Source organism: Vombatus ursinus, unplaced genomic scaffold (genome assembly GCF_900497805.2).
Source record: "Vombatus ursinus unplaced genomic scaffold, bare-nosed wombat genome assembly UNPS02014786.1, whole genome shotgun sequence".
Lineage (NCBI taxonomy): Eukaryota > Metazoa > Chordata > Mammalia > Diprotodontia > Vombatidae > Vombatus > Vombatus ursinus.
The window spans coordinates 21,830,031-21,844,013 of NW_020954564.1; the positions used below are offsets into that span (position 1 = coordinate 21,830,031).

The 13,983-nt window shown below is 38.7% G+C and overlaps 1 protein-coding gene across 1 annotated transcript in view; it reads left to right on the plus strand.

Annotated features, from left to right (window-relative positions):
• The first annotated feature begins 504 nt into the window (after positions 1-504).
• Positions 505-13,983, plus strand: part of LOC114047305 (b(0,+)-type amino acid transporter 1) — a 42,082-nt gene continuing 28,603 nt past the window's right edge. Inside the window, exons 1-5 of the mRNA XM_027868074.1 lie at positions 505-591; positions 8,095-8,242; positions 10,341-10,583; positions 11,478-11,603; positions 12,239-12,338. Of these exons, the coding sequence (XP_027723875.1) occupies positions 505-591; positions 8,095-8,242; positions 10,341-10,583; positions 11,478-11,603; positions 12,239-12,338 (704 nt within the window). The remainder of the gene's footprint in view (positions 592-8,094; positions 8,243-10,340; positions 10,584-11,477; positions 11,604-12,238; positions 12,339-13,983) is intronic.

Genomic DNA, 13,983 nt, shown 5'->3' on the forward strand with positions numbered 1-13,983 from the left:
CTTTGCCATAGGGATGTGTAAGATACAATAAAGTTGTGAGTCCCCCAAAATGAAGCAAATTTGAGCTGATTTTATAACATCTTGACATGCAAGAAGGTCTAGCTTGACATACATAAATGATGAGTTTCTAAATATTTATGCAACTGATGATTTTAAATTGTGCAAAGATCAGAACTGTGTCATTTTACAGGTTAAATTTCGCTACTAGAACTAACAGGATTACTTGTCAATGACAGAAACCTGTTCTTCCCTAAGACATGTAAATCCTTTAATTTTGGAGTTAATTAGGATAATTAAACTTGCTACAGATTAATTGTAGCTTAATTATCAAAAATGTTAGCAGAATTGCTGATTTTCCATTGCATAGTGAAAAACTGAGGAAAATCTTGATGCTGTACATGTTTGTCTATTAATCCTGCAGTAGTCAGTAGGGAATGAATCTGCTTGATAAATATTCTGTTTTTGTTCTCTTTATATCTTCCTAAGACCTATTGAGAGGTTAAAATGGAGGAAAAGAGTGTAAGAAAAAGAAGAGAAGATGACCAATCGATCCAGAGTAAAGAAGCTAAAACTACAAACCTACAAAAAGAGGTGAGTGTCATTCTTCCTTCTAAAAAATTGGTACCCTCCTCTTTGTGACAGACAGGAACTGGTATATAAAGAATTGCAGGCAAAATCACATCAATGTATATTTAATTAATTTTTCATGTTTAATTAAAAAGTGCCATAAGTGTTTTGGTCCTCTCCTCTTCTTATGACTAGTGCACATTATTTTCCTCTCAATATTGGAAACCTGTTATTATAATAATGATTCCTTCTATCCTACAAAGGGCTTTACACTTTATAAAGCACTTTCACATGTATCATTTACTGTGATACTCACAATTACTCTATAAGGTAAGCAGTGCTTACCTATCCCTATTTACAGATTAGGAAACTGTGGCTGCAGTAGATCACAGGTCCTACCCAAGGTCATGTGGAGAGGAAGTGGCAGAGGTGTGGCTTGAACCCACATCTTCTGAATCCTGGTCTGGTGTTCTTTCCTTTACCCTTTACCCCATAATGTTTCCATGCTTCTTAGAAAATATGTCCTTGATTGGCATGAGGTAAAGGGGTCCTTGTTCAGGGAAAATCCCACAATAAACATCATGGTACATCCAAATCGTTTTACTGTAGTGAGATTTTCAAATAATGAGTACTTTGACATAATAGCAAGGCATCTTGTGACCACACCTACTAGGCAGTTGGAAATACAGGTGAGGGGAAAGCATTGGAGACAAATTTGAGAGTTGGCCGCATTGATTGGAAAGTGTGAGAGTTAAAGTCTGCACATGAATTATGCAAAGGAAAAAGTATAAATATTGCAAGAAGAAAGGGAAATTAACAAAAGCAATTAACAACAACTGGGAAAGAGTGGTTCAAGAGCTAGGAGGAGCCGAGTGATTGTGTGGTCACACAAATCAAGGGAGGGACTTTTAAGGAGGAAATTTAAGGATTTCAAATACAGTAGAATAACCAAAGAAAAAGGAGGTAGAGTAAATGACCATGAGATTTGACCATGGAATTAATAGAGAACATTTTCAGCTGAGTGAAAAGGATAGAAGCCAGATTTCAATGTCAAAGGTGAAATGGATGGACAGGAAATGGAGGAAGAGGATAGAGAACACTGATTTAAGTTTGATCATGAATGGAAGCAGAGAGAAAGGATGGTTGTTAGAGGGAAAACAGTACCAAGAAAAGATTTTTTCAAAATAAAAGAGATGTGTACATGTGGTGGGATTCCCTAAATTTCCATTCAATTCCTGTTCCCTGAGTAAAGCCATACAATTAGCTTTTATCCTTTCCTGTAGGTCACCTGATCCTGCCAAACTAAACTGGCTCATTACCCTGATTATTAGCCACTCTAGAAAAGAAACAAAAATAGGAAAGATTGTTTGGGGAATTCTAGCATGAGCCCCATTTTTCTAAACTTGTTGCCTATAGAATTGGATTTAGAAAACTGTATTGTAATGTTAAGAGTACTGAAATTGACTTCAGTGGTCTAGAAATAGAACAGAAAATAGAACTTTAATAGAGACAGATCCCTGCAGTTTTTACTTAGAAAAGCACAAATTAACATTATCTATGTGGTATTGTATTTTTATTTATTTTGTTAAACATTTCCAATTACATTTTAATCTGGTTCCTTTGGAGTTTTGCTGGCTTCTTGTGGCCCATGGTTTGATCCCTCTGAATTCTAGAAGACCTGACTAAAATCCTGCCTCTGCCACCTACTAGCTTGTGTGACCTTGGGCAAATCACTTTTCCTCTTTGGACACTTAGTTTACTCCTTGGTAAAATTATAGGATTGAATACAATCACTAAGGTCCCTTAAATCTCAGTAAAGCCATGATCTAATACTCTAGATTTTTAAAACCTAACTTCCATTTTTGAGAAACATTATCGAATCCCACAGTTTGATGGCAATTGGAGGACAAAAGTCCAACTATTTGGAGTTCAGTGGGGCTTATGAAATCTCCCTAATGAAATAACTAGCTTGACAGTAAACAATCAGTTTGACTAATACTCTCCCTTCTGGCGCCTCTCCCATGTCAGAGATTACAGCAAATGTGATATGGCCTTCTGGTCAGTCTGGAAATTTGAGAGAGAACAAAAGAAAGCCTAGTATCAGGGCTCAGGAGCTAAGACAGGGAAATCCCCAGTCAAAATAATGACAGTAAATACAAAAACTGAAGATTCCTCCTCCAAAGAAAATGTAACAGCCAGTTTTTAGCCCCTAGAAACTTTAATATTTCTGCATGTGTAGTGGACATCTGGGAATGACCCATAATAGATATGGAGAGAAAAGCAACCGAGACATATAATAAAACAGCCTTTGGCTCAGAGCCAGAAACAACTGGATTAGTACCTCACTCTCCTGAGCTCAGCCATTTTTACATTCTGCCATACTACTTCTCAGAGTTATTATTTCCAGAATCAAATAGGAGAACATAAGTAAAACAATTTGTAAGGCATACAGCAACATATGAGTAAGAAGATTTGTTTTTATAATTAGTCTCCAAGCATTTCATTCTCACTGTTCTTGTCCATAAACAATGCCTGCAGAGCATTGGCTTGAAGGACCGAAGAGAAATCAGAGAAGGCTCTCATAATTAAGTGCTATTAGGCTACCCTGAGACTCAAGGGCAATCTGAGCTGTTTACCACAATGGGAGGCTGGAACCATCAGCCTTAGGTCCCTTGGAACGGCTGGCTCGGTTCCCAGATTGAGTTCCTATTAGCCCTCCTTAGCATAGGTTAATAACTTTCAAAACTGTCCCATGTTTTTCAAAGTTAACTTGAAATCTTTCTAGCTGAGATCAGGTGAGGCTGGCAGAGAGGAGTCAACCTTGAGAAGAATTCCCTGGGGCAGAAGAAGTCCCACCACTTTGGCCATTCAGCCCTGAGGCCCCTGAGAGAGGTTGTTCTGGTGCAACCCTGGGGCTGAGGTTCAGGACTGCTGTGACATCTCCAATTGAGCAGATGGCAGGATGACTTAGGAGTACTCTGATGTGAAAGACAGACTCAGAGAAGAACTAGGGTTACTTTAGGACACTTGTGGCCACCATAACATGTGGACCCAAATACTTTCAGTCTCATCCATAGACTTCAGGACATTTCCCAGATGGAAATTACCTACAAGGCTCCTGGTTTTCTGGGCTGCTCTTTTCTAATGGTCTCATCTCCCCTCCTTGACTTCCCGAGTTCAGTATATGAATTTGGCAGCTACTTCTGGTCAGGATTAGACATTGGAAAGGGAGTGCCAGTCACTCCCTTCTCCAAAGAATCCTGCCTCAGGATTTTCTGGAATAAATTTCTAGAATGCAGATTCAGCAGTCAGGAGGTTATATGACCCAAATTAAGTGTGTAATAGCAACCTGAATTCTTCTAAGAACTAAAGAATTGCCCAGCTAAAAATAAGTTCATCACTAATTTATCTTTGTGGCTTGGAGTTCCATAGTGTCAAGGAAACAGGATTTAAGTGACTCACTTTTATATCAGTTTGAGATTGTAATGATGTCCTTTTGGAACCATAAGGATGGCCCTGCACTTTTCAGAAGTTAGAGCTGAGGGATCATGCATGAAATGTATACATACTCAATTCTGCAGCTATTCAGGGCATTTAAGGCTTTTTTTTTTTTTAATGCCTGCTTCTAGCGATATCAGCTTTTATGCAAATCAAGGTCCTTGAAAGATTAGGCTGGAGAATCTGATAGCATCAACTAGAGAAACAAGACTGAGCTTGGGCTAAACTAAGTGCTTCAGGAAGGTCTCCTTCCCTCCTTCAATTGTCAGATAGAGCTAGTTGCTTGTAACCTGGACTGCCAGAGGAGAGCTGGATCCTGGAGCGGTGCTGATTCGAAATCTTTTCCACTCTCTTTTGTAAAATGTGTCTGGTTTTTTCAACCGATTCTCATATGACATAGTCTCAAAGCCCCTCTTGATAACCCTCCTCTGAGTGCTCTCCAGTTTATCATGTCGTCCTTAAACTGTGGTGTGCAAAACCGAACACAATACTCCACATGTGTCCCTACCATAACAGAGGAAGCAGGATTGTGCCTTTCTGGGAGCTATACCTCTCTTAATGTAACACCATATCATATTAGCTTTTCTTGGCTGGTAAATCACACTACTGACTCTTAATTAGTTTGCAGTCCACCAAAATTTCCAAATACTTTCCAAACAAACTTCTGTCCAGTTCTATCTAAAATGTCCCCCGCCCTGTCCTGTACCTATAAAGTTGATTTTTTTTTTTAAAACCCAAGTTCAAGGTACTATATTTCTCCTTATTAAATTTAATTTATTAGTTTCAGCCAAATGTTAGTCCAGCCTGTCAAGTGACTTTGGGAAAATAACTTCTCAGGACCTCAGTTTCCTTATCTGTAAAATGAAGGGGGTTGGGCTAAATGACTACCAAGGTCCTTTCCAGCTCTAAATCTCTGATCCAGTGGTCCTAAGATAGTTTTTGATCCTGACTCTGACAACCAGGGTGTTATTTATCCTTCCCAGCCTTGTGTCATCTGCAAGTATGTTGAACGTGCTATTAATGCCTTTGTCCAAGCCATTGTTAAAAGTGTCAAATAGCTCGTTTCCTACCTTCTCCCTGTTGACATTCATAACTCAATCAGCACAACTACAGGGAACACATGTAGATCTCCTTTGTGCCTACCCTTCAAATTTCAGCCGCTGTCAGTCTAAGGAAGAGTGTCATTTGTTGGTTTTGGTCATGGGAAATATTCTTGGGTCAGTATCACCAGTGTTTGCATGACCTAAATTGTATTCTAGGCACCTTATTTCTTGTAAAGTCCCTAAAGCAGGAATTCTTAACCTTTGTTGTGCCCCAGATCCATTTGACTGTCTAACGAAGCCTAAAGACCCTTTCTCAGATAAATACACAAAATAAAATTAGAAAGGAAGTCAGTTATATTGAAAAAGTTACCAAAATATGTATTAAAAATGTCACCAACAACAAGTTCATCAACCCCAGGTTAAGTCTTCAGTTAACTCTTTGTCCTCCCCAAATGTGTCATCAACAACCCAAGTTCACGTCCCTCTGATGTAAACACAAACACAGTTCTCAGTATTATCCTTTTCTTCTCTTTTTGTCTTTGTCTAATGAAGTAATACGATGCCGCTCTATCCTGTGGCAAAGAGGTAGATAGGAATAGTTACAGCTATTTCACTCAATTTTATTTCTGTGGCTTAAAAATTAATTCCAGATGATCGGCTCCTTTGAGCATAATCTGGCCCTTAAACAGTACAGCTTGGTAGCATCTAATCTGCTGCTGGCACAGCCTTTGAAAACCCCAGGTCATTCCATGCCATGATGAAGCATCAGAGAAGGATGTTAGTGGAGGCCACAGGAACTCCTGAAGACTAGCTACTAAGTAATAGAGGAGTTGCAGTCTGCATTAGTGGGGACACTACTACTACCAAAGAAATGACCAATCCTTGAAGTGTTAAAGGATCTTTTTATAAACCATCATTTATAAGCCAGGCAGTGCAAATAAGAAAGAGTATAATACATAGAGTCAGGAAATGTGGGTTCAGATCTTTGCTTGGAAATTTACTAACTCTATGTGAAAGTCTCTTCCTTCCTCTAAAACTCAAATTTCTTTTTTGGAGAATCATGATAATCATATTTTTTCTGTCTACTTTACAGGATTGTGTTTTGTTTTTGTTTTTTTGGCTAGGCAATGGGGTTAAGTGATTTGCCCAGGGTCACACAGCTAGTAAGTGTTATGTGTCTGAGACTGGATTTGAACTCAAGTCCTCCTGAATCCAGGGCTGGTGCTCTATCCACTATGCCACCTAGCTGCCCCCTGCAGGATTGTTTTTAGGAAAGCATTTTGTCAGTTTAAAAGTGCTGTAGAAATGGAAGCTATTATTATTAGTATAATTAATCTTATTTTGTTAAGTATCTGCCATGAAGTATGAAATACAAAAACATTCCAGGCACAGACTAAATTGGCCCTCTTTTGTCCTTTTATGGACTTGAAAAGAAGTTTTTGATTTGATATGTGAAGGCTGTATTTGAGAGAAGAAGAATGGGTGAGAGAAAAAGTTAATAGTAATTCAAGTTGTCCAAAAGTAGAATAAGTTTCCCCAGTAGTGCGTTCCTCCTTATTACAAGTCAATTGCGAAGCTGGATGACCAAGTATGAAGGATGCTATAGAAGTGATTCCTGCAAGTGGAGGGATGTCTAGCAATTGGGGAATGGCTGAACAAGTGGCATATGATTGTAATGGAATATTATTGTGCCATGAGAAATGATGATCAGGAGGGTTTAGAAAAACCTGGAAAGACTTACAGGAACTGATGCAAAGTGAAGTGAGTGGAACCAGGAGAACAGGACAACAGTAAGAGCAAAATCATAAAATGATCAATTGTGAATGACTTAGCTATTCTCAGCAATACAGTGATCCAAAACAATGCCAAAAGACTCATGATAAAAAATGCTGTCTACTTCAGAGAAAGAATCAGTGGAATCTGAATGCATATCAAAGCATACTGTTTTTTACTTTATGGGTTTGTTTTTTGTTCTATGTTTTCTTTCACAATATGACTAACATGGAAATATGTTTTGCATGATTACACATGTATAACCTATGTCAAATTGCTTGCCTTCTCAATGAGGGGGATTGGGAGGAAGGGAGAGAATTTGGAACTCAAAATTTTTAAAAATGAAAGTTAAAAGTTGTTTTTACATGTATTTCGGAAAAAAATAAAATATTATTTAAAAAAAGAAGTGATTACTGCTTGGGCATTAGCTGGACTATCAATCAACTTTTATTAAGTACCTACTTTGTACCAAACACTGGGCTAGGTGCTGGTACAAATGAGACCACCCCTTCCCTTAAGGAGCTTCTATTTTTATAGGAATACAAGATGTCTTTAGAGAGTAGTGACCATGGAAGGGCACTTCAATCAAGGCAGTCACAGGGATTGAGTAGAGCTATATCATAGTGGATTTTCACACATCTTCTAGTCACAATGGTTAGATGGATTTTATTATTGTTTTCTGAGTAAGAGAGGTAAAGAGGATGAGTCAGGGTAGAACAGGAGGGGCTGCCATCAGAGGACGGGATAAATAAGAAGATGTCTGTGCTGGCTAGGTCCTGGTCCAGCACTTAGCATGGTCCCTGGCACGAAGTAGGTGGTTAATAAATTCTTCTTGACCAACTGGTACTCTGGTAGATGGCTACATGGTTTGGAACTGGTTAGACCTAGAGAGTTGAGGTAAAGATTGATTTACTCCCCCTCTAATATAGAGTAGCAATGCGTTAGTGGAGTTCTAAAGCTGAGTGAACGAGCTCCCTTCAGGTTCAGGGCCAGGGTCTCTGGAGGTCTGGTCTAAGAGACTGCTGTTTCTGGTGGGGAGAAGCTGGCAGGGTAGATACCAGGATGAGTGGGCAACCTCTATGGTCTCATCCAGCTCTGGGATTCTGCCTGGGTTCACGATCCTGGTTTCTCTTTTGTTGTCTTTCTAGGCAGCTTTTCCTACCAAAATCACTTCAGCGTACCTAACGGTTATTTTTCTCCTTCTCAATTCAAGGTGGGCCTAATTAGTGGAATTTGTATCATTATTGGCACCATAATTGGCTCAGGAATCTTCATTTCACCCAAATCTGTACTTAGCAACGTCAATGCTGTGGGACCTTGTTTGATCATATGGTCGACCTGTGGGATTATTGCTACATTAGGTAAAAAAACAAACGAACAAAACATCCAAATCGGTACCTGTGTGGTACTTAAGACACTTTAAATTTAAGTACACGAAGTTACATTGTGTTAACCTCGTTCTGTATTGTCTCTCTTGCTGCTGACAACCTTCCTTTGAGGACTCTCCAAGTTAGCTAAATCGGTGATGGGGACTTTTGTAAATCGATAGGTGAAGCAATAATGTAAAATATGTGAACTGTCAAACAGGAAAGACCTAAGAATGGGTATGTTGTCGGAAGAGAATGGGTATTTGTGATGTACTGGTAGCTTTCAGCTCATAAATGAATACACAGTCACAGGAGGAGAAAGCCACCATAATAACCATCAATACTGCATTAGGAAATAGACTTTTTTTTTTTTTTAGGCAATTGGGGTTAAGTGACTTGCCCAGGGTCACACAGTTAGTAAGTGTCAAGTGTTTTGTCTGAGGCCAGATTTGAACTCAGGTCCTCCTGACTTCAGGGCCAGTGTTCTATCCACTGTGCCACCTAGATGTCCCAGAAATAGACTTTTTTTTTAGGGAGTGTCATATCTTCCTTTTTTAAATGCTAGTCAGTAGTCTCAGCCATGTCATTAATACCTTTCTTTTAATTCTTGGACACTTAGTTCTATGGACATCTCTTTCTGTTCTAATAATGATTTACTTAGTGCATTAGGGTTACAAAATGCTTTCCTCAATTCAAAAACAACCCTTTGAGGTAGGTATTATATTATTTGCACCATTTTACAAATAGAGAAACTGAGGTTCAGAGAGATCATGGATACTTGTCCATTGTCCCAGAACTAGTGAATGTCAGAGCTTAGATTGCACTCAGGTCTTCAGGTCTTCAGACTTCAAGTCTAGTGATCTTTCCACTGTGCTACATAGTCCTCATTACAGATAAGAGAAAGCAGTTACTAAAAGGAGAAGTTTCCCTGCAGAGGAGGCTGACATGCATGACCTCTGAAAACTTCCTGGAGAGGTTTACCACCATTGGGTTTGCTGGCCCCATTCCAACTCTTTGGACAAAGTTGCCAGAGTATTTGAAACATTTTTCCATAACTTTAACCCTAATCCAGGGGCTATACAGAGCTGGGAGAGCAGAGAGAGACTCATATGATACCCAAGGAGGGAGAAGAGAGCAGTGAGGAAATCCAGGATAGGGAAAGGAGGTTGGTCCCAACTAGCCAGAATTCTCCAGTCAAGAATAGGAAAGAGGAGCCACTGGTACACCAGGGGAATTTGGATTCTACTCAGGGGTAAATCACCAAAGAACTTTGGGTGCTGAAGGATTTAATATTTGTGACTCCATCCAAATGGGAGCTCTGCTGGCCTTGGTCTCATTTCAGACATGTTTACTTCTCTTTGGTCTCTCCGTCTCAAGTCTGTCCCCACTCTAGTCCTACCTACACACTGCTACCACAATAATTTTTCTTAAACATAGATCTGACTGTATGACTCCCCTACTCAATCAACCCCAATATAATAAACTCATCTGTTTGGCTTTTAAAACCTGACCTCAACCTATCTTTTTAGTTTCATTAGCCATTCCTCCTTTTCTATCCTGCCATCTAGCCAAACTGATCTTCTGCTGTTCCTCGCACATGACACGCCATCTACTATCTTGGTTGTGCATTTGAATCGGCTATTCCACATGCCTGGAATGCATTCTTTCCTTACTCCTGCTTCGCAGACAGCATTCCTTCCTTTAAAATGAAGCTTAGGGGCAGCTAGGTGGCTTAGTGGATAGAGCTCCAGCCTTGGAGTCAGGAGGACCTGAGTTCAAATCTGACCTCAGACATTTGACACTTACTAGCTGTGTGACCCTGGGCAAGTCACTTAACCCCATTGACTAGCTTAAAAAAAAAAAAAAGGAAGAAGAAAAAATAAAATGAAGCTTAAGCATCATTTTCTCCATAAAGTCTTTCCTGATCTCCCCAATTATAGTGCCTTCCCTCTCAGACTACCTTGTATTTATCTTCTTTGCATGTATTTGTGCTTTATATTTACGCTATGTATATTTTATGCTATGTATGTTCCATTAAGACATATGCTCCTTGGAAATAGAGGTTGTTTCATTCTCTGTGTTTATTCTTCAGGTGCTCTGTGTTTTGCTGAACTTGGTACAATGATCACCAAATCAGGAGGTGAATATCCTTACCTGATGGAAGCCTTTGGCCCTATACCTGCCTACCTCTTTTCTTGGACCAGTTTGATTGTCATCAAACCCTCTTCATTTGCCATTATTTGTCTCACCTTTGCTGAATACGTGTCTGTCCCCTTCTATGGCAATTGTAAGCCTCCAGAACTCGTTGTCAAGTGTCTTGCAGCAGCAGCCATCTGTAAGTTTCCTCTATTGCTATGCAGATATACCTATCTGAGAACATGAATTATGAACTCTAGATCCTTCTGGCATCTGAGTGTTTCCCAGGATGAAATGGCTATAATACAGCCAATACTGCTTTTCCTGAGGAAACCTAGACTTGGAATCACTGGCCTCTTTGTTACTTCCCCATCATAGCATCTGAGTGGGCCAGGGGCTCTACAGAGACTGGCTATTTTTTTTAAACTCTTTATTTTATTTTTTTTAAGGCAATTGGGGTTAAGTGACTTGCCCAGGGTCACACAGCTAGTAGGTGTCAAGTATTTGGTTTGAGGCCAGATTTGAACTCAGGTCCTCCTGACTTCAGGGCCGGTGCTCTATCCACTGAGCCACCTGGCTGCCCCAAGACTGGCTATTGTACTGGGGAAGAGGCTGAGTGATGTAATAGATGGAGCTTTAGGGAGGTTAGACAAGGGCTCGGTTCTCCCTTTTTACACACTTTAGGCTGAGGGTTTCATTCACATTAGACTGTTGGCTGAGAGCCTTCTCCTCCTGTTTCACTAGACCATGTACCTTGTTATACTTCCACTGGATGGATGTCTAAGCCATACTTGGACTGATTTTTAAAATTACAAATGTTTAAAACAATTACAGATGTTTAAAATGTTCTCTAACCTATCTTTTATATATAAATATACATAATAAAAATATATGTGTATATACATATATATGTATATGTGTATGTATTTTCCTTGAAACCCAATAGGTAATTATGTAGGATATACCTAGGAATGAGCATCACAGTATTCTTCCAGAATCTTCCCAAAGCATTTTCTATGTGTTGGCATTAGATCAAGGATTTTGAAAAATCTAGAATATAAAACTCCTTTCCTATGTCTGACTTTCCTTCCAGTGGTTATCACAACAGTGAATTCCCTGAGTGTGAAGCTGGGCAGTTATGTACAGAACTTTTTCACGGCAGCCAAGTTGGTGATTGTCACCATTATTATTATAAGTGGAATTGTGCTTCTTGCCCAAGGTAAATCTCATTTCTATCTTTCCTATTGCTGAGCTCTCTGTGAACTCTGTGAGGTCAAGGCCTTCTAAAGTTTTGAGGGTTTCAGTGGAAGAAGTGGGAGAGCAGTTAAACTGCTCAGCAATTTATAGTCTTAGAGAATTGCTTAGGGCACTAAAAGGTTGTGATTTGCTCAGTTACCCAGTCAGTATGTGTTAGAGAGAGGACTTGAACTCAGGTCCTCCTGACGCTGACACCAGTTCTTTACCTACTACTAACCTCCTCTCTTAGTATTGCTTTGCATGTGGTAGACACTTAAGTATTTGTTGAATTATAATTATTTCTAAGGAATTGGGACAACTTCCTTTTATGAGCAGGTCCTGATTGTCTTAGTATGGTAAATAACTGTATTGAGTTTGTTGGTGGAATTGCTTTAAATGTTCTTAAGGTATAATTTTTCATTTTATACAGAGATGGGAAAATGTAAGAAAAAAATCTAGTAGATTAGTTCATAAGAATCTTTAGCCTCTCATTTTGTTGTCAAAGTATGTGTCTTATAATCTGAAATCACTGTTCAGATACTTATTTCAAGTGGAAAATGGGGGTGGAACTATTAATTTCATCTCTCAATACCTATGGCATCTATATTTTTATTTTAGGGAAAACAAAAAACTTTGAAAATTCCTTTGAAGATTCCAGTGTCTCTGTGGGTGCCATGAGTCTGGCATTTTATAATGGACTCTGGGCATATGATGGATGGTAAGTTACTATCTGGGTACTAGACATACCATAGAGGTAGTAAATACTACTGGCCACAATAATCTGGGCTCTCAAAAGTAAGCAAAGGACATCTGAAATCTTGTGATTTGTTTCTCTTTTAAACTTTCTAGTACTAGACTTTCCCTGAAGGTTCAACTTGACTCTAACTCAAACTTGGACATTATACCAAGTATCAATTAGAGGTTTTTCTTAAATCAATTAGAGCAGTTAAAGGGTAGAATTCAACATCTTTTCAGGTTTTGACTAAAGAACAAAAAAATTTATAAATTAAGTTGAAACTACATTAATTGCTTGAGCCAAACAGAATTGGCTAACTAGCTAATTACATTCCATGCTCTCTGATTTCTCTGTTATCATTTTGTTGAAAACCATGTACATGAGGGCTTCAGATAATACATTTCTGTTCCCACATCACTTAATGCAAAGAAACAAGTTTTTTTATACATACATAACATGTATTTATTAGCATGTTTTCTGTGTTAAGCATTGGGGATACAAAAACAAAATTAAAACATTCCTTGCCCTCAAGAAACATACATATTATAGTGGAACAACATTCCACACACAAATATATACAAAATAAGTACAAATTAATTTTGAGAAGGTAGCTAGTAGTTTGGGATGAGAGGGAAGATAGGGAAGGCCTTTGTGCTTGAACTCCGTTTTGGATAAGGCTAGGGGTTCTAGAAACCTGAGGGGAAGGAGTGCCTTCCATGATAGAGGTAGGTCATATGTGAATACAACCTGTAGGTCAGTTTGACTGAACTGAAGAGTGTGTTAAGAGCAATAATGTATAATAAGTCTGGAAAGCTAAGTATGAGCCAAATTGTGAAAGGGTTTAAATGCTTAAAGCAATGAAAGAAAAAGAAAGAAAAAGAAATTTTTTTTCTGAGCAAAAAAGTGATGCTTAGACCTATTGATGAGAAATATCACTTTGGCAGCCTTGTGGTTGATGGACTGGAGAGGGGAGAAACTGGAAATAGGGAGACTAATTATGAGGCTATTTCAGCAGTTCAGGCAGCAAGAGGTGATGAGGACTGGAGCTTGTGTGAGTGGAGAGAATGGAATGGACAAAAGAGATGTTGTGGAGCTAAAATCAACAAGACATGGCAACTGTTTGGAATTGGGGGGCAAGAGTGAGATATTCAGAGCAAAATTTTTGAACTGGGGCTATGAAAACATGGCAGAATCCGAATGCAGATTAAAGCATTTTTAAAAAATTTTTTTTATTTGGGTGACTGGGTTTGTGTTTTCTGTCACCACATGACTTACATGTTTTGTATAACTACACATTTATCAAATTGCTTGCTTTCCCAATAAGAGGGAAAGGGAGGGAAGGAATTTGGAACTCAAAATTTGAAAAAATGTTTAAATTGTTTTTACATGTAATTGGGGGAAACATATTAAATCAAAATTTAAAAAAAAGAATGTTAAAAAATACATAAATAATATTTTTAAAAAAGAAAAGAAGGCAGTGTTTTTCACAGAAATAGAGATTGGAAGAGAAGTAAGTTCTGGGGAAAAAATAAGTTCTGTTTTGGGCAAGTTGAATTTTAGATGTCTCCAGGTCATACAATTTGAATTGTCCATAGGTAGTGGGTGATGTAAGATGGGGGTGAGTGAT